Raw genomic sequence first — 14,710 nt, 5'->3', positions numbered from 1 at the left:
AAAATCGAAGGAATTGTCTCATGAGAAATGTGTCCCGTAAGCAGGTCGTTCTGCGGGGTCCAGAACAGTTGCTCAGCTCCAGACCCACAGCAAGGAGAGCCAACACTGCTGTAGCGTGGCATGGGCCATATTAGCAATAAAATAGAAATCATGGCCTGTTATAACTATCCCTCACCCTCCCAGTTGTGCCCGTGAGTCTGGCCAGGCAGTATTCACCACGTCCTCCTATTTCTGCACGGGTTTCCTCCCTAGGCTATTGAATTTACAAACAAAATCTTCATGGGAGGGTTTATTTTTCCCATTGACCATAATATTTACAAAACACTAGGGGAAATATTTCCACTGAGCAGCCAGCTTGAAACCTCCCAACCACCACAAACTTTTCCCGTACTGGGGAGAGCGAGGAAGGGCTCGGGACGATGCCCACAGGTAGGAAAACCTCTTCTTAATCAAGATAGAAAAGATATTTCTGCCCTGCTGCTGCCACGACAGCACGTCCTTCGTACTGCCTGCAGCACCCTGAATGGAAGGTGCTGCCCGCCCCTGGAATGCACAGACGTGGAGCCTGGGTGCAGAAAAGCGTCACAAGAGCAGAGCGAGGAAGGAGAGAAAGAGAGAAAGAGAGAAAGAGAGAAAGAGAGGAAGGAAGGAAGGAAGGAAGGAAGGAAGGAAGGAAGGAAGGAAGGAAGGAAGGAAGGAAGGAAGGAAGGAAGGAAGGAAGGAAGGAAGGAAGGAAGGAAGGAAGAGAAACAAGTAACAAGCGATAGGACAAGAGGAAATGGCCTCAAGTTGTGCCAGTGCAGGTTTAGGTTGGATATTAGGAAAAATTTCTTCACTGAAAGGGTAGTCAGGCACTGGAACAGGCTGCCCAGGGAAGTGGTTGAGTCCCCATCCCTGGAGGTATTGAAAAGATGTGGTGCTTAGGGACATGGTTTAGTGGTGGACTTGGCAGTGCTAGGTTAACCGTTGGACTCGGTGATCGTAAAGGTCTTTTCCAACCTAAACAATTCTGTGATTCTATGAAAGAAGAAAGAAAAAAGAAAAAAAGGGGAGGGGAGGGGAGGGGAGGGGAGGGGAGGGGAGGGGAGGGGAGGGGAGGGAAGGGAAGGGAAGGGAAGGGAAGGGAAGGGAAGGGAAGGGAAGGGAAGGGAAGGGAAGGGAAGGGAAGGGAAGGGAAGGGAAGGGAAGGGAAGGGAAGGGAAGGGAAGGGAAGGGAAGGGAAGGGAAGGGAAGGGAAGGGAAGGGAAGGGAAAGGAAGGGAAGGGAAGGGAAGGGAAGGGAAAGGAAGGGAAATTATATGTGCAGCACATTTCCACATCGAAACACTCCCCAGAGTGGTTTCGTGTTCTACCAATGCATATGAAGATGCCTGGATGCAGCATCCTGTCCTGCATTCCCTGAATCCAGTGCCCAAACTGGCGCTGGGAGGGGGTGCGGGGGCAGAGGGGATGCTACAGTGGAGCAGCAGCTGCTGCAGGCTGGTGGTGATTTCGACATCAACAACTGACTTCCAAAAATCCCTGACCCTTGTGTTACTGTTTCAACCCTGTCTTTGAAAATGCCTTAATTTCTTATTTGGGGTGCTTTAGCACCCCAGGAAAATTGGCACCTCCTTTTTATGAGAACGAGGGCAATGGCAAATGCTCCTGCCTCTGAGAAGAAGCAGGCAGCAAGGCATCCATGGTTTTATTCACCCTTCCAAGGGCTTTGCCCCACACATGTGGGGCAGGGACCTCCCCGGGGGTCAAACACCTCTGCAAGCCCTGGGGCTTGTCTGGGCTTGGGGAGACCCTGCAACAACATGGAGGTCCGGCAAGAGTGCATCCCTCCCACAGCACCCACCTGCTAACGGTGATGGGTGCTGCCCAGAGACACAAAACATGATAAACCTTTCCATGCACAATTTATCTGAGAGGAAAGCAACACCAAGGGCATCATGCCAGCCCAGCAGCACTGTGATTTCAATTAATCTCATGCACTAATAAGATTTTAACCATCAGGAAAGCACGTGCCTGAGCACCTCATCAAAAAGGGGCTTTTTTGGATGGCAAGGGAGCTGGGAAGGGAACAAGACATTTCAAAAATAAATGTGGCCAGGTGTCATCAACAACTGGGATTTGGGGGAGTAAGTGTTGCTCCCTCCGGACAGAGTGATGCCTGGGGGTCCTCATCCCAAATGGTTCCCACAGCAACAGGGGAACATCATCTTTTTTAGCCCTTACTCAGATGGGACAGTCCCAAAATGTAAACTTGGAGGCTGATTTTTGAACCAAGGGAGGGACCCCAGCAAACCCAGTGGAGGGATGCTATTTTTTCTGGGGTCGTGGGTGGGCACGTCGGCTCCTGGGGCTGTGCCTGGCAGCTCAGGAACGGGATGGCAGCAGGAAGGGAAAATGAGAAAGGCATGCCTGGGTCATGTGCGCCTCGGCATCTAGATCAGAGGGAGGATTCGCTGCTTGGGAGGCTAATTTTAGGTATTTTAATTTTAGTTGCTTCCAGATGCCTCTTAGGTTGGCTCTCTTCAGGCTTTAATGAACCCCCCATTAAAAAATACATTTTCCGGAGGCATAAATAGACAGCGATTGCTCTTCAGGAACGTGGGAGACTGCTGAGTCCCAGGGAGCCCTGCCACTGCCCTCCTGCAGTGAAAATGCTGCAGTCATTTCTAGGATGAACCTTTTGGCAAGGCTTAAGGTGATGCGAGAGAGACTTGGAGGCATTGCTGTGGGACTGGGGCGCAGCGGCACATGGAGGTCTGGCCATCAATGATGGAGACACGGGACCCTGAAAGGAGATGGGAGGAGAGCACGCCACAGCGAGCAAATGCTGGCATGTTTGGGTAATTCAGGGTTTACGGCTGAGGTCCTGCAATGGGACAGGGACCATCGTCCTGCCCGGCACAGGGGCATTTCCCCATCGTATCTTATTGCTCCACAAGCAGCTGTTGCAGTGCTCAGCTTATGGAAAATGACCAGAGCCATTCCTTTATCGGCAGACAGACTCTGCCCCCCTCCCTCAGGGCTGTGCTGTGTTATCTGCATTAGTCTGAAAGCACCAACCTTTCCTCTAAATAAAAGGAGATAAGATGTACTTGGACCCAGTATCCTCCTGAATTTCCTCATCCGCACACGCCCGATGCACCTGCAGGATTTTGCACATGCATTGACCTCTGCGTGCAGGATTTTGCAAGTATCACAGCCCTGGCCATCTATAGGAATAAAATAGGGTAAATCCTAAATTTAAATAACATGAAGAAAGTGATGAGCCCCTGGACTAAGAGACCATTTGGGTTTTTTTTGTTCCTATCCAGCTTATTTGATCCGAGCGCTTTGGGGCTTGCTCAGGTCTGAGCCAAAGTGTTGGGTTTGCCTACGGCTCATCACACACTCACTTTCTCTTAAATCAGTATTTTATTTGCAGGAGGACAGCATCCATGCCTCCGTTGGCAGTGTCGGGATGGTTGATGGGGGTTTGAGGCTTTAGCTTTCCACTTCAGTCTTTCCCATGGCAATAATATTAATTGCAAACACTGGCATGCTTTTCCCCATCAGTTCTTCTTGGGAGCAGCTTTCCAATATTCTAATTATAAGCACCAGGAGGAAGCCTCATTAAATACCTGATTTTCTTTTTATTGCTCTGCAAACAGCAAAGGGAAAGCACAGGTATCGTCCGCCTTGCTATGATGCCTGGAGCGCGTCTCTGCTGGAAAAAACCTTGCCAGGAAAAGCAAGGAGGACCAGCAGCATTTTACCATTGCTTTTTTTGCTGGCAGGGCAGGGGGGCTCTGACACAACCTGTGGCCATTTACCATCCTCTGGGCTGCATGACAGGGGAATGGTTATTTTATCCAGTCTTTTTCTGTGGTTTGCCATGGGAATATTTGTGTGTTGGGTGGGAAGAGTCCTTCTAGCAACATGAAACTGCCCACATGCTGTCTCGGCACAGCTTCACTTTACTTTTGTAAACTTGAGTGGAAGATGCTTCTAGCAGGGTACCAGGAGCTATTTGACCTAAAAAGACGGGGTTTCATTTTGGGGCCGATATCTTCCCCGCTTTCAGCCCCTGCACTCTTGGGAAGCCATTCCCTCCCGGCTTGTTTAATTGCATGGGGTATTAATGTCAGGGCTCATGTTTAATTCCCATTTCTATGCACTGTAACGAGTGCCCACATGCTCAGCACAGGTTTGCTAATGAATTAGTGACCTTTGTGTCACACTCAGCCTTTGCTGGCGGCCTGTCTTCCCCCACCTCTGTCAAATACTCCTGGAAATCTTTAAACTCTGCCTAAAATATGACTTCAGGTGAACACTTACAGCTCCTCTTAAAATAGAAATAAATATCTAGATATATAATCTGAATGGCTGGAGGAGTAGGGAATAGGAGAAAGCGGTTGAGGCAGGTCTGGCAGCCCAGGGTCTGCTGGATGTGCCCTGTCACTGCCCTCCCCTGGAGCTGCTGGCACCAAGCCCCCATAGGAAACCTACGGACAGGGCACAAGGGCTCGTCCCAAATGCATTTCTGCTCATCCAGCCAAAAAAAAGCATTGGGTTGGGTAGTTTATGGCATGAAGAGATGGCTCTGCCCCAAAGGGCTGCTGGGGCTGCATCCTCTGCCCTCCCCAGGACCTTCCCCATCCTGGGGACTTCCTTCCTCCCCCTTTCCTGCCTTTCTAATCTCCCTTTTCCATCTCCTCCAGGCTGTGTTAACTCCAGTTTTGCCATTTTGAAGCTTTTCATCCCATTGTGTGGGGACGCTGCAAAACATACCGGGGAGAGGCTGATGTCCCCAGAGAGGGACGCCCCGTCTGTGGTCCATGAGGTGGCTCTTCAGCTGAGATGTGCGTGGGAGCATCTTCCAGTGTGGATGCTCCTGGGATCATTGCAGAGGGCTACGCTGCACAAAATCCTTATTTTAAAGTACTTTTCCTCCTGCTGTCAGTTTTCAGTGTGGAAGGAGAGGGAAATAGCATGAGCAGGGGTTGAGCAAAGGTTCAATCTGAATTTGTCTTTGCAGGTGCTTAGGCTGCATGCCCGCGAGACTGCCTGTCTCCTGTCCATCTCAGGAGCACTGGTGTCTTGAAAGCAAGCCACTGTCCTCCAGCATTTGCTCTTTTTGGCCTGGGAAGCCCTCAGAGGTGGGTTTTGCCTCTTGGCCCTCCAGCAGTGGAGCTCAGAGCAGCTGCTGCAGTAAGTCTCCTTGATCTTGCAAGAAAAAGCAAATAATTATTGAAATGCTAAACATGCTAAGCTGGAAAGACCATAGGTAAATCCTTCCAGAAGGACACAGTTAGGATGCAATGGCTTCAACCACTTTTTTCCAACTGACAAAGAGAAGGAAGGGAAAACACATCCCTGCAGGAAAACCTAGCCAGAAAGGAGCCCGTAGCCTTGCAAACTGTCTTGGAAGGCTTTGGGTGGAGGATTGCTCAGGGACGAGCTGTGTGGCTCCAAAATTGCGTTGCTTGGGGAAAAGCTGAGAACAACCCTTCAGCATCTGAGCAGACGTGAAGGCAGCACTTGGGAAAGAAAGGGGAAGGGGAAGGGGAAGAGGGAGGGGAAGGGAAAGGGGAAGGAGAAGGCAGCTGGAGGGACGTGGGGATGGAAGGAGGAAGGCACCAGGGTGCCGCCATGGTGTGGGTGACGGCTGAAGCGCATCCGCATCACCCCATCACCCAGTCATGCTCCCCTCTGTATTTTTAGAAGGTTTTGGTGGCAAACAGGGGTGGTAAGTAACAGCTGGAGTCTCTAAGCCCACGTGTTCCTGATGATTTCGGCAACCTCCAGCCTCATCACTCTTTTCTCGCCATTAATTTCCAGTGACTCTCCTTTCCCGAGCATCCTCCTCTCCTCACCTCCCAGGAGAAGGTGCGTCCCGATCGCTCCATGCAGCGAGGACTTGGGCTCCTCGACTTCAAAAATAATAGTAATCCAGGATCCCAGATGTTTTATGCCAAGCCACTTCATTTCATTCTCAGCCATAACAGTATTGCTGCACATGGGGACTGCTTGTGCATTAATATTTTTTAAAGCTCCATTTTCTAATGAGCAATTCTGGGGCCACTTCCAGTATTAAAAGCGATAGGCTCGTTTCCCTTCTGGACTATTCCTTCCCAGGAATTTAAAAGGAGCCGCCGGCAGTATTGTAAAAACTCCCAGGCCAAAGGGAAAAGTCTTTTTTAAGAAAAATAGTCCAAGTAAGTCACCTTTCAAGAAACAACTGAGCACATATTGCTTATTTAGCCCAGGTGCTGCAAGGTCTATGCTGGCGGCCCGGCCCACCATGTATGCATGTGCATCTCTCTCTCTGCAATATATATATATTTTGGTCACCCACTTTTTATAGCATTCATCGAAACTGCCACGGGGGTGGGATGCCGGTTTGACCCGGCACCCCAAATCCCTGCGCCTCATGCCCAGGGCCGTGGTGGTGCCTCTGCAGCCTCCCTTGCTGCACCCTGCCTCTCTGCACCCTCTCCCCGGCCCCCCCTCTCCCCCGACGCACCCCCTCCCCGCTGCACCCCACCTCCCCCAGCGCACCCCCTCCCCGCCGCTCCCAGCCCCGCCCCGGGCCTGGCTCTGGCCCCGCCCCGAATGGCCCCGCCCCCTGGGTGCCCCGCCCCGCCCCGCCGGCCCCGCCCCGCGGCTCCCCTGCTGAGGAGTTTCCCTGCCCTCTAGCCCCAGCGCGGCCCCGCCCACCGCCGGCAGGGGAGGGAAGGCAGCGGCCAATCGCCTCTCCGGACAGGGCATCCGCGCCGCGCCGATTGGCGGCCCCGGCCTGGCTTGACGAGCCCCGGGCCGGCGAAGGAGGAGCTCCGATTGGCCGCCGCCGCCGGCCGGCCCCGCCCCGCCGCTCCCTCTCCCCCCCCCGCCCCCCGCCGGGCGGCAGCAGCAACGGCCGCCGCCGCCGCAGCGTGAGGCGGCTCCAGCGGCGCGATGGCGGCCACGGCGGGCAGATCGCTGCCGCTCCTCCTCTGCCGCCGCCCCGCCGCCGCGCTGACGGCGGCCGGTTGTTTCCCGGCGCTGGGGCGGCGCCGCCAACAGCAACAGCAGCAGCGACACCGGACGGTGAGTGAGGCGGGAGCCGTGCCCTTCAGGCGGCGGCCGGCTGAGGCGGGCGCGGTGCCGGCAAACCGCGAGCGGCGGGGGGGGCCCCGGCTTTCTTCCCCCCCCCCCCCCCCCCCCCCGCCCCGTTCCCCGGTCCGGCCCCGGCAGCTGCACGTTATTCTTAGCGCCGTCACCGGGCGAAACTTGAGCGGGGCGGGCGGCGGCAGCCGAGCCCCCGGCCCCTCTCCGCCAGCGGGCAGCTCCCCGGCCCTCCCGCCGCCGCTCCGCCCCGGCAACAAGCGACCCGCCCCCCCCTTCCCCGCCCTGCGCCTTGCCGGTTCTTTCCCCCCCTCCTCTTTCCGGAGGGCCCGGGAGCGGCCCGGCGTAGCCGCCGGTACCGGGGCCGGGCTCCCGGGGCGGGGGTCGGGTCCCGGCGGGGCGCGGCCGCCAGGTGGCGCGCGGGGCCGCCGGGAGCGGGGGGGGGGGCGGCGGGGGGGGGCGGCGGGCGGGGGGGACCGGCAGCCCCCGGGCGGCGCGGCGGGGAAGCATCGGCCCGGGGCAGCGGGGCGCGGAGGGGAGAGGGCGAGCGCAATGCCCAGCGCATCTCCTCCTTTTTGGTTTTGGTTTTTGTTTTGTTTTTTAATCACTTTCCCCCTTTTTTGCCACCCCCCGTCAAGGTCAGCCAGGGGAGAGGCACCCGGGGGCTCCCCAAATCCCCCCTCCGAGACGGTGGGGTCAGCCGGGTCGGTGCGGCTTGGGGAGGGAGACACGACAAAAAAAAAAAAAAAAGCCAGTTTTTGTTTGCTTCCCCTGCAGAAGCAGCGTGCTTAATGGCTTTGCCAGAAAAGAGATGACTGGCAGCACATGCGTTGCTTACTATGTGTCTTAGGGCGGAAAAAAACTGGAAAGGCGGCAGGTTGCGTCTTGGAGCTCGAAAGATTTGCTAAAAATACCGAGAGGCTTTTTTTCCTTTTAAACTAAGGGAACAGTATGTAACCGTGGGATATTCTTCTAGCTTTTGCCACAATCTGTTTTATTGCTGCCTATAAAAAAAGCTGCCGTTGGAGGTGTGCACCTGTCGCTCACTTGTTGTTTTGCTGAAGCAACTAATCGCGAAACTACGTAGAGCCACCGAAAGCGTGTCTTAATCGGGTGATGGAGCAGGGCTCTGAGCTCCATTGGAACAGGAGATACAACGCTAAATCCCTAGGGTCCTGTTTAAAGAGCAGCTAAATGTTTGTGCCTTGTATCTTCAGGGTGCCGGTAGTTTGTCTAATGGTGTCGGTATGTTTTCACAGCGATGGGATGCCAGAGGTTCTGTCGGTATCGAGTGTCTCAATTGCATCAGTCCCATATTTGCAGCGCGGTTGTTCACATGTGTGAAGTGTGACTTCTGCAGCGTTGACTTCAGACTTTGTAAATACCAACCTGACAAGTGAGGCCACCGGTACCCTGGATTCTGGTCAGATGTGGAACAGCCTTTTCAGCTTTTCTAATTATCATTTAAGTTGTCGCTTTTAGCAGTCTCTGGCCCAGAAAATAATAAATTATTTATCTAAATTTAAGTTGACCTTTGTGATTAATGTAACAGAGACTCAGATTCATGCTTGATTCCGCTAATCAGGCTAAGTGTAGCAGTAAACATGCAAGAAGATTAAAAACAACCATTAAAAATTATCCTGAATTTCTTCTGCTTGTCTGGGATAGTTTGCTGCTGCTGCTCTGGCTGTAGCTGAGTGGACATGGCTGAAGTGTGGGCACATTCAGGAGCACGCTAAAATTGTACTCTCTAAGCTGTCTCCTTCAGGTGCTTGGGGAAGAGGAAGGATTTTGCTTGTGTCCCATGGACTGATGATTAGAAAGTCTTCTGCCTTTAGTACCAGTTGGGTTATGCTGTTTGATTTTTGGCAGCTTGGCTGTTAGCCATTTGTGGTGTTGCAGTGATTAGTTTTTGAGGTTTTCTTCTTTTCAATAGGGAGATTGTACACAAGTCAGTTCACTGGGTGTTGAATGGTGTAGTGTGCCTGTGAACTTAGCGATCAAGTGAAAGCTTGCTCAGAGCAGGTCGGTACCCAGAATTCTAACTGTTCCTTTTGACAGAATCTGTAATGTGCCTATTTATCTCCTCACAGAAAAGATGAGTTATCCTTTCCATTACACTGCTTGAGAAACTATGTGGACCGGTGGGAGAGAGTAAGAGACCCAAGAGCTGCCGAATCCTAGAATAAATGATCTCCAAGGAGAAAATTACAGGAACTGGAGCTCTTCATAATAAAGAGAAAATCGAAAGGAGGTTGCTGCAAAGAGGAGGCAGAAAAACAAAATCTGTGTTGGGCAGGAGAAGAAGTAATGGGCTTACAGTGCGAGAAGAGGGATTTGGTTAGGTGCTGGGAATCTTTGTACTGACAGGAAGAGTAGCGAAATGCTGAATTATTTCCTGGGAAAGTTGTTCAATCGGCATTATTGGAGGTGGTTAGGACAGGTTAGACTCGCATCAATCAGTTATGGCTGGTGAAGCATTGATCCTGCTCTGTGATAGGACTGGACCATATAAGCTTCCTGAGTCGATAGATGATATGAGAAAATAGGTAGGAAGAGTTTGTGTAATATAGGTGTAATTAATAGAGTGATTATATTAGCTATGTCTGTGCAGTATTGTTTTTAGTACAATAAGTCCTGCTCTGTTACTTCTCAGGATGGCTGGTTTCTAGCAGAGGTGATAACTTAAATGGGCTTTCTTGAAATAGGGCGGAAATGCTAAATGGTGTTATGGATGAGTTCTTTCAAGAGGGATATAAAATATGCTGGAAGAGCCTGGACCAATTGACCAGACTACTGTGAGAGGACAGTACTTTAAAACAAACAAACCCCTCCATATGGGTAAAGGGTAAAGAATGAAGTTGTGATAGCATCCAACAGTAGAAAGGGCGAGGAGGTCCGAACTCTTAAATAAATACTTGGTTTATGAAGGTCTGGATGGGAATACAGTAATATTGGGAAATGTAGGGCTTGAATGAAGCATTCACAGCTTGCTTAAGAGTTTTGAAACCTGAGAGAGTTGGGAAAGGTCAGCGGGCTCAGCATATCAATGTGGGGTTATGGAGGATGCAGCAAGTCTTTGCATTCTGTCCTAGCTGAACAGTATCGCAGGGTGTGAGAGATCTTGGGAGGAGGATGCAGAAAATTTGAATGAGAAATTCTTTTATTGATCTTGGAATAGGAAGAAGCAGGCAGGAGGAAGTGTTTACTGATACTTGTGAATTTCCACTCTGAAAGAGATGTTCTGCCTTGCAGGATGACTGTGAAGGGCAAGGAGAGAGTCAGTTGGCATAACCATGTTGAAAGTGGGGCTGGAGTATCCATAGTATTAGAAGACTATGGCAGAGCGGAATAAATAGACTTATAGCAGAAGTATCTGAGGTTGCATGTCTTTCCATTCTCCCAGTCTTACTTAAAACATACGTGAAAGTGGAAGAAGCCTTGTAGAGGAGGAGAGAGTCAGCAAGCACCTTTGCAGTGGAGAAACTGCAGAAGTAGGCTGGAGGGGTTGTAACGTGGGTGGATGGCTACAGCTTTGGAGATGAGCATGGCTGAGTAGTTCATAGAGCGAAACATCAATAGTATTGGTGTTTGTTTTAAATTGGTGCTGTAAGCGCTTCCTCATTAGGAGGGAACTGTGGAGATCTGATGCATTGCTGGGAGGTCGCGTGTGAAGACGGGAGGTAAGAGAGGCAGTTTGTTTCATTGGCCCAAGGTAACTTCTGCTGGTGGGAAGACCAGAAATGGCAAAGGTCGGTATCAGCAAGCAAGATGAGGTGGAATAAAAGTATTGTGTGTGGGCTGTTACAAGGTGTGCCGTGGGGTATGAACACACAGTCCTGTGCACAGACTCTTTAAGCAATGGGAGTGGAAGCAGGATGGAGCCGAGTGCTTGGTGGGCGATTAGGTGGCACTTCTCAGTTTAGTGGTGTTTGCTACGTTATAAACTGGTGGGAAGCATAGCAGCCATAAAGCACAATACTACCTACTAATTAAGGCTCTTGTACTGCAGTAATTTCTGGTGCTTAATACAAAAATTGCTGCTATTTTCCTGTTAGCTTGCCCTCAGAGGAGTGTGGAGAGAGAATTAAAGTGGATTTTTCTCAGAGGAAGTTTTCTTATGAGGAAGGGGAAGCCCCTTCTTTGACTCCTTGTTCCCGGTCCTGTGGGCGTTGAGGGTAAGCTGCCAACGGCGAGAGCTCCACACCGCTGAGATGCAGTGGGGCTGGGAAGCAGTCCTTTGTGAAAAAGGTTCCCAAAGAAGTAAGCTATAAATGTTTCTCAAATATGCAGTGGCGGACAAAGGACTTAAATAAAATGCTCTGCTTTCGCATGTTGAATGCCTAATCTTCATGGCTTTCTTCCTACAAAGATTAGAGTTTCTTGTTATTGTGTTTCTTAGTGCATGTGGCCAGTGGTTGAGTTGTGTTGGATTGGTGTGTAATCAGCTGATTCAGATCCCAAAAAAATACCTGTAGAAAATCAAGGGCTCGGCTGTATGTGACATTCCTATGGTAGTTAATCCTGACAATTCTGGATAGATCAGGAATAATGACTCCTAGTGACAACTTCTAAGCCTAAAAAGGAAAAACTGAACGTAACTGAACTGCAGCCAAATTTCAAGTAGGTATTCGGCAACCTGCAGGTTTTTATCTCCGCTCTAGCTGAGGACCAGGATTACTTGTGTTGATCAGTCCTCCAAGCGGGGTAGGATTTTGGTGCAGGTAGCCCTGTATTAAGGATGCCATAGAGAGCGTATCCCACAAAGACCAGAGGATTCTGTGCCGAGGAAAGGTGTCCTGGGATGTGAGAAGCCTTGGGAGGGAGGTGCAGTGGACATCCTGCTGAAGCTGTCCTTTACTTGGCATAGATACAATGTGTATTCATGTATTTGGTGATATTTTTAATTTTTTTTTTTTTTTTTTTTTGCTCCCCCATGCTATGGCTGAAACTGTTGCAGCATCAACTTCCAGAGAAGCTGTTGCTGAGTGGTGTGGCAATAATTTCCCTGGTGGGCCCCTGTAACCACCTCAAGCCCTTGCTGTCACAAGCAACAGTTTATTGCCCTACTGTTGCCCATCTCTTGAAACAAATTTATTTAACAGGTGAAGCTTGGGGCTCACAAAACTCACGTAGCAGCAGTGACTGGCTGCAAGGACAGTGAGACTTGGAAGAATATTTTGGTGTGGTGTCTGTATTTTTGCTGAGGATGGAAACTGGCAGGCTGCTTTAATTAACTGAACTTCTGTTTTCCTGACCTTGCACGCTGCTGATTGTAATTCTCAAATGAATGATTAAAAAGTCGAAGAGCTGGTGGCTGTTCAGTGGTTTAAAGGGGCATAAAACAATTACTCTCGCCAGATCTTTGGCTGCACTTGTTGCCTACCCTTACCTCAAATGTCTCCCGTACTGGGACATCCATAGGAGCAGTGACATGCATGCTGCAGGCCAGGAAAAGATGCATCTGCTGTCGCTTTGGAAGTCAAGATGACATGTGGCTTCAACTGAAATATAAATAAATACCAACCCAGCAGAACATTTGTAATGTCAAGGAAGCCTTAGGAAGAGCTGATGTGACCGTAAAGATGGGTCTCTCCACCGAGCCTCCCTTTTCTCTTGCTTCTTCCCTTGGCTCCTTCCCACGCGCACACACTTGCTGTCCCGCTGACTCCTCGCTCACCTCACCCTGGCAGAGGGTGGTGAAAACGTAACGATTTCTTGTAGCTGTCGTTGCCACTTGCCCAATCCAATGCTGCCTAAATTGATTAAAATGCAAGGTGAAGCAAGATCTGTGGCCTCATACCAGATTTACTGCCAGAGGGAAGGCTACGACTCAATGCTGTTTTGAAAGGTTCAGAAGGAAAGAAAACTTTTTCAGCATTTTTACTTCAAATGAGAGAAGGGAATCTGCCCTTAGCTAATTATAGAGCAACAGAATGCCTGTACTGAGTTGAAAATTTTGTGCTCTTTAGCTTTTTTTGTTAGATTGTGTTGGGATTTTTTTGCACGAACAAAAATTTAGAGGGGGGTGACCAGCAAGTGTTTTTTTGGTGTATGAAAGTGGCTGAAACATTCTCTTGATCACATTCATTCTTACAGAGCAAAATAAGTTTTGAAGGGAGGCTGAATTAGAAAAAAAAAAAAAAGACATTTTGTGACTTTTGATGTGCCTGTTCATTCAGTGAATAGGAAAAAAGCTTTACTTGGTAGTGTCTGGAGAACACCCTTCCAGGGCTCTTTTTATGTGAAAGAGGAGCACTGTACAGAAAGGAGTAGATGTTGGGTTTTCTGACAATTATTTGATGATACTACATTTTTAAAAATCTGTAACTCAGCCTGTGGGAATAATCAAGACTTTTTATGTAGGGTCTGTGATGGGGAAAGGAATTTACAGTCATGGTAAAATTGATCCAGTGATTAATACAAAAATTTCAGGACAGATCTCTTTCCCTATGGGGAGTGTTTCTCAGCTGCTCTCAGACAGGATGGGTCTAGCTCGCCTTACCAGAGTCAAGCCTGAAAAAGAAAAAAAAAAAATAAAATATTTTGTTGTTGCTCATTTTCTAAAGCTGTTTTTAGACTAAAGATGAAACTTTCTGTGCAATTAGGTCCCACCCAGTCTTGAGGGTGAAATGTAACTTTTATGATTTCATTTCAGATTTGTGCTATGAGTCACTTGTTTGCCATTCTATAAAATAGCATACAGATGACATAAATATATAATTTAAATTATTCTCCCATTTGTAGGTCCATGGAAATGTAGAAATGGTTTTAGATTTTGGGTGGCTTTCTTTTTGTTCTGTTTTTTTTTTTTTTATTTCCGTATTTATTGTAGTGTCAGCTGGCGGTCACTCTTCCTGAGATCCCAACTGCTGCTTTCTGCTCCCATGGCCTCTGGTAGCCCTGTGTGGGATGAGAAACTGACCTTGACAATTTTGCTAGATGAAACTCTGCACTCTGCTCGCCATGGAGGAACACTTCTAATCTCTGAAGTGCTCTCTGGGTGAGAGACCACTTGTGATATTGCTGATGTGGTTTTCGTCATATTTTGATACTTGCTTTTTGAGACCGAACTAGACCGAGCTGGCTTTAAGGACTGTTTTGTCCTTGAGTATTTAATGATGAAAAGAAAATTACTTGTCCCTTTTCTATTAAAGTTTTGGCAAAGGGTTTTCTTCCTGTTAAGGTCTCAATTGGTCATCAGAATGAGATGTCATTTTAATGAGGATGAAAATATGCAGCACTTGAATGTGATGTGGCATTATTTTCCAGTAGGGCAAGCCTATGGGGTATCACTTATGTCTCGTGTAAAATATGAAGCATGTCCGCTATCTTTTTCTGCATTCTTGGCAGCTCTTAAGGAATTAGGAAATGTAGAACAACTTGCATAAGCAGGAGAGGGGAAAAAATACGGTGAATAAGCTTGTTTCAGCAATTCAGTTTTGTTGGCTTCCCCAGGAGGAAGGGACTGCTGTGCGATGAGGAAACTGTCACATCTCTGAAACTGCTTATTGGAATATTTAAAACTCAAATTTCACTTGGATAGATAACTTAGGAAGGATCTACTGGGGGGCAACCACCATAAAATACCCTCTGGGTGATTGTCAGTCTTGTGTTCTGTCCTGCAG

At 49.4% G+C, this 14,710-nt stretch overlaps 1 protein-coding gene across 2 annotated transcripts in view; it reads left to right on the top strand.

The window, feature by feature from the left end:
• The first annotated feature begins 6,879 nt into the window (after nt 1-6,879).
• MCU (mitochondrial calcium uniporter) overlaps nt 6,880-14,710 on the top strand; it is a 94,788-nt gene continuing 86,957 nt past the window's right edge. For both annotated transcript variants that reach the window (XM_087766856.1, XM_087766854.1), the window contains exon 1: nt 6,880-7,064. In XM_087766856.1, the coding sequence (XP_087622982.1) occupies nt 6,933-7,064 (132 nt within the window). In that variant the 5' untranslated portion in view covers nt 6,880-6,932. The remainder of the gene's footprint in view (nt 7,065-14,710) is intronic.

The sequence above is a fragment of the Nipponia nippon genome, unplaced genomic scaffold (assembly GCF_047370975.1).
Source record: "Nipponia nippon isolate SJK-2023a ecotype South Korea unplaced genomic scaffold, ASM4737097v1 scaffold_3, whole genome shotgun sequence".
Classification (NCBI taxonomy): Eukaryota; Metazoa; Chordata; class Aves; order Pelecaniformes; family Threskiornithidae; genus Nipponia; species Nipponia nippon.
This window is presented reverse-complemented; position numbering and strand designations above follow the sequence as displayed.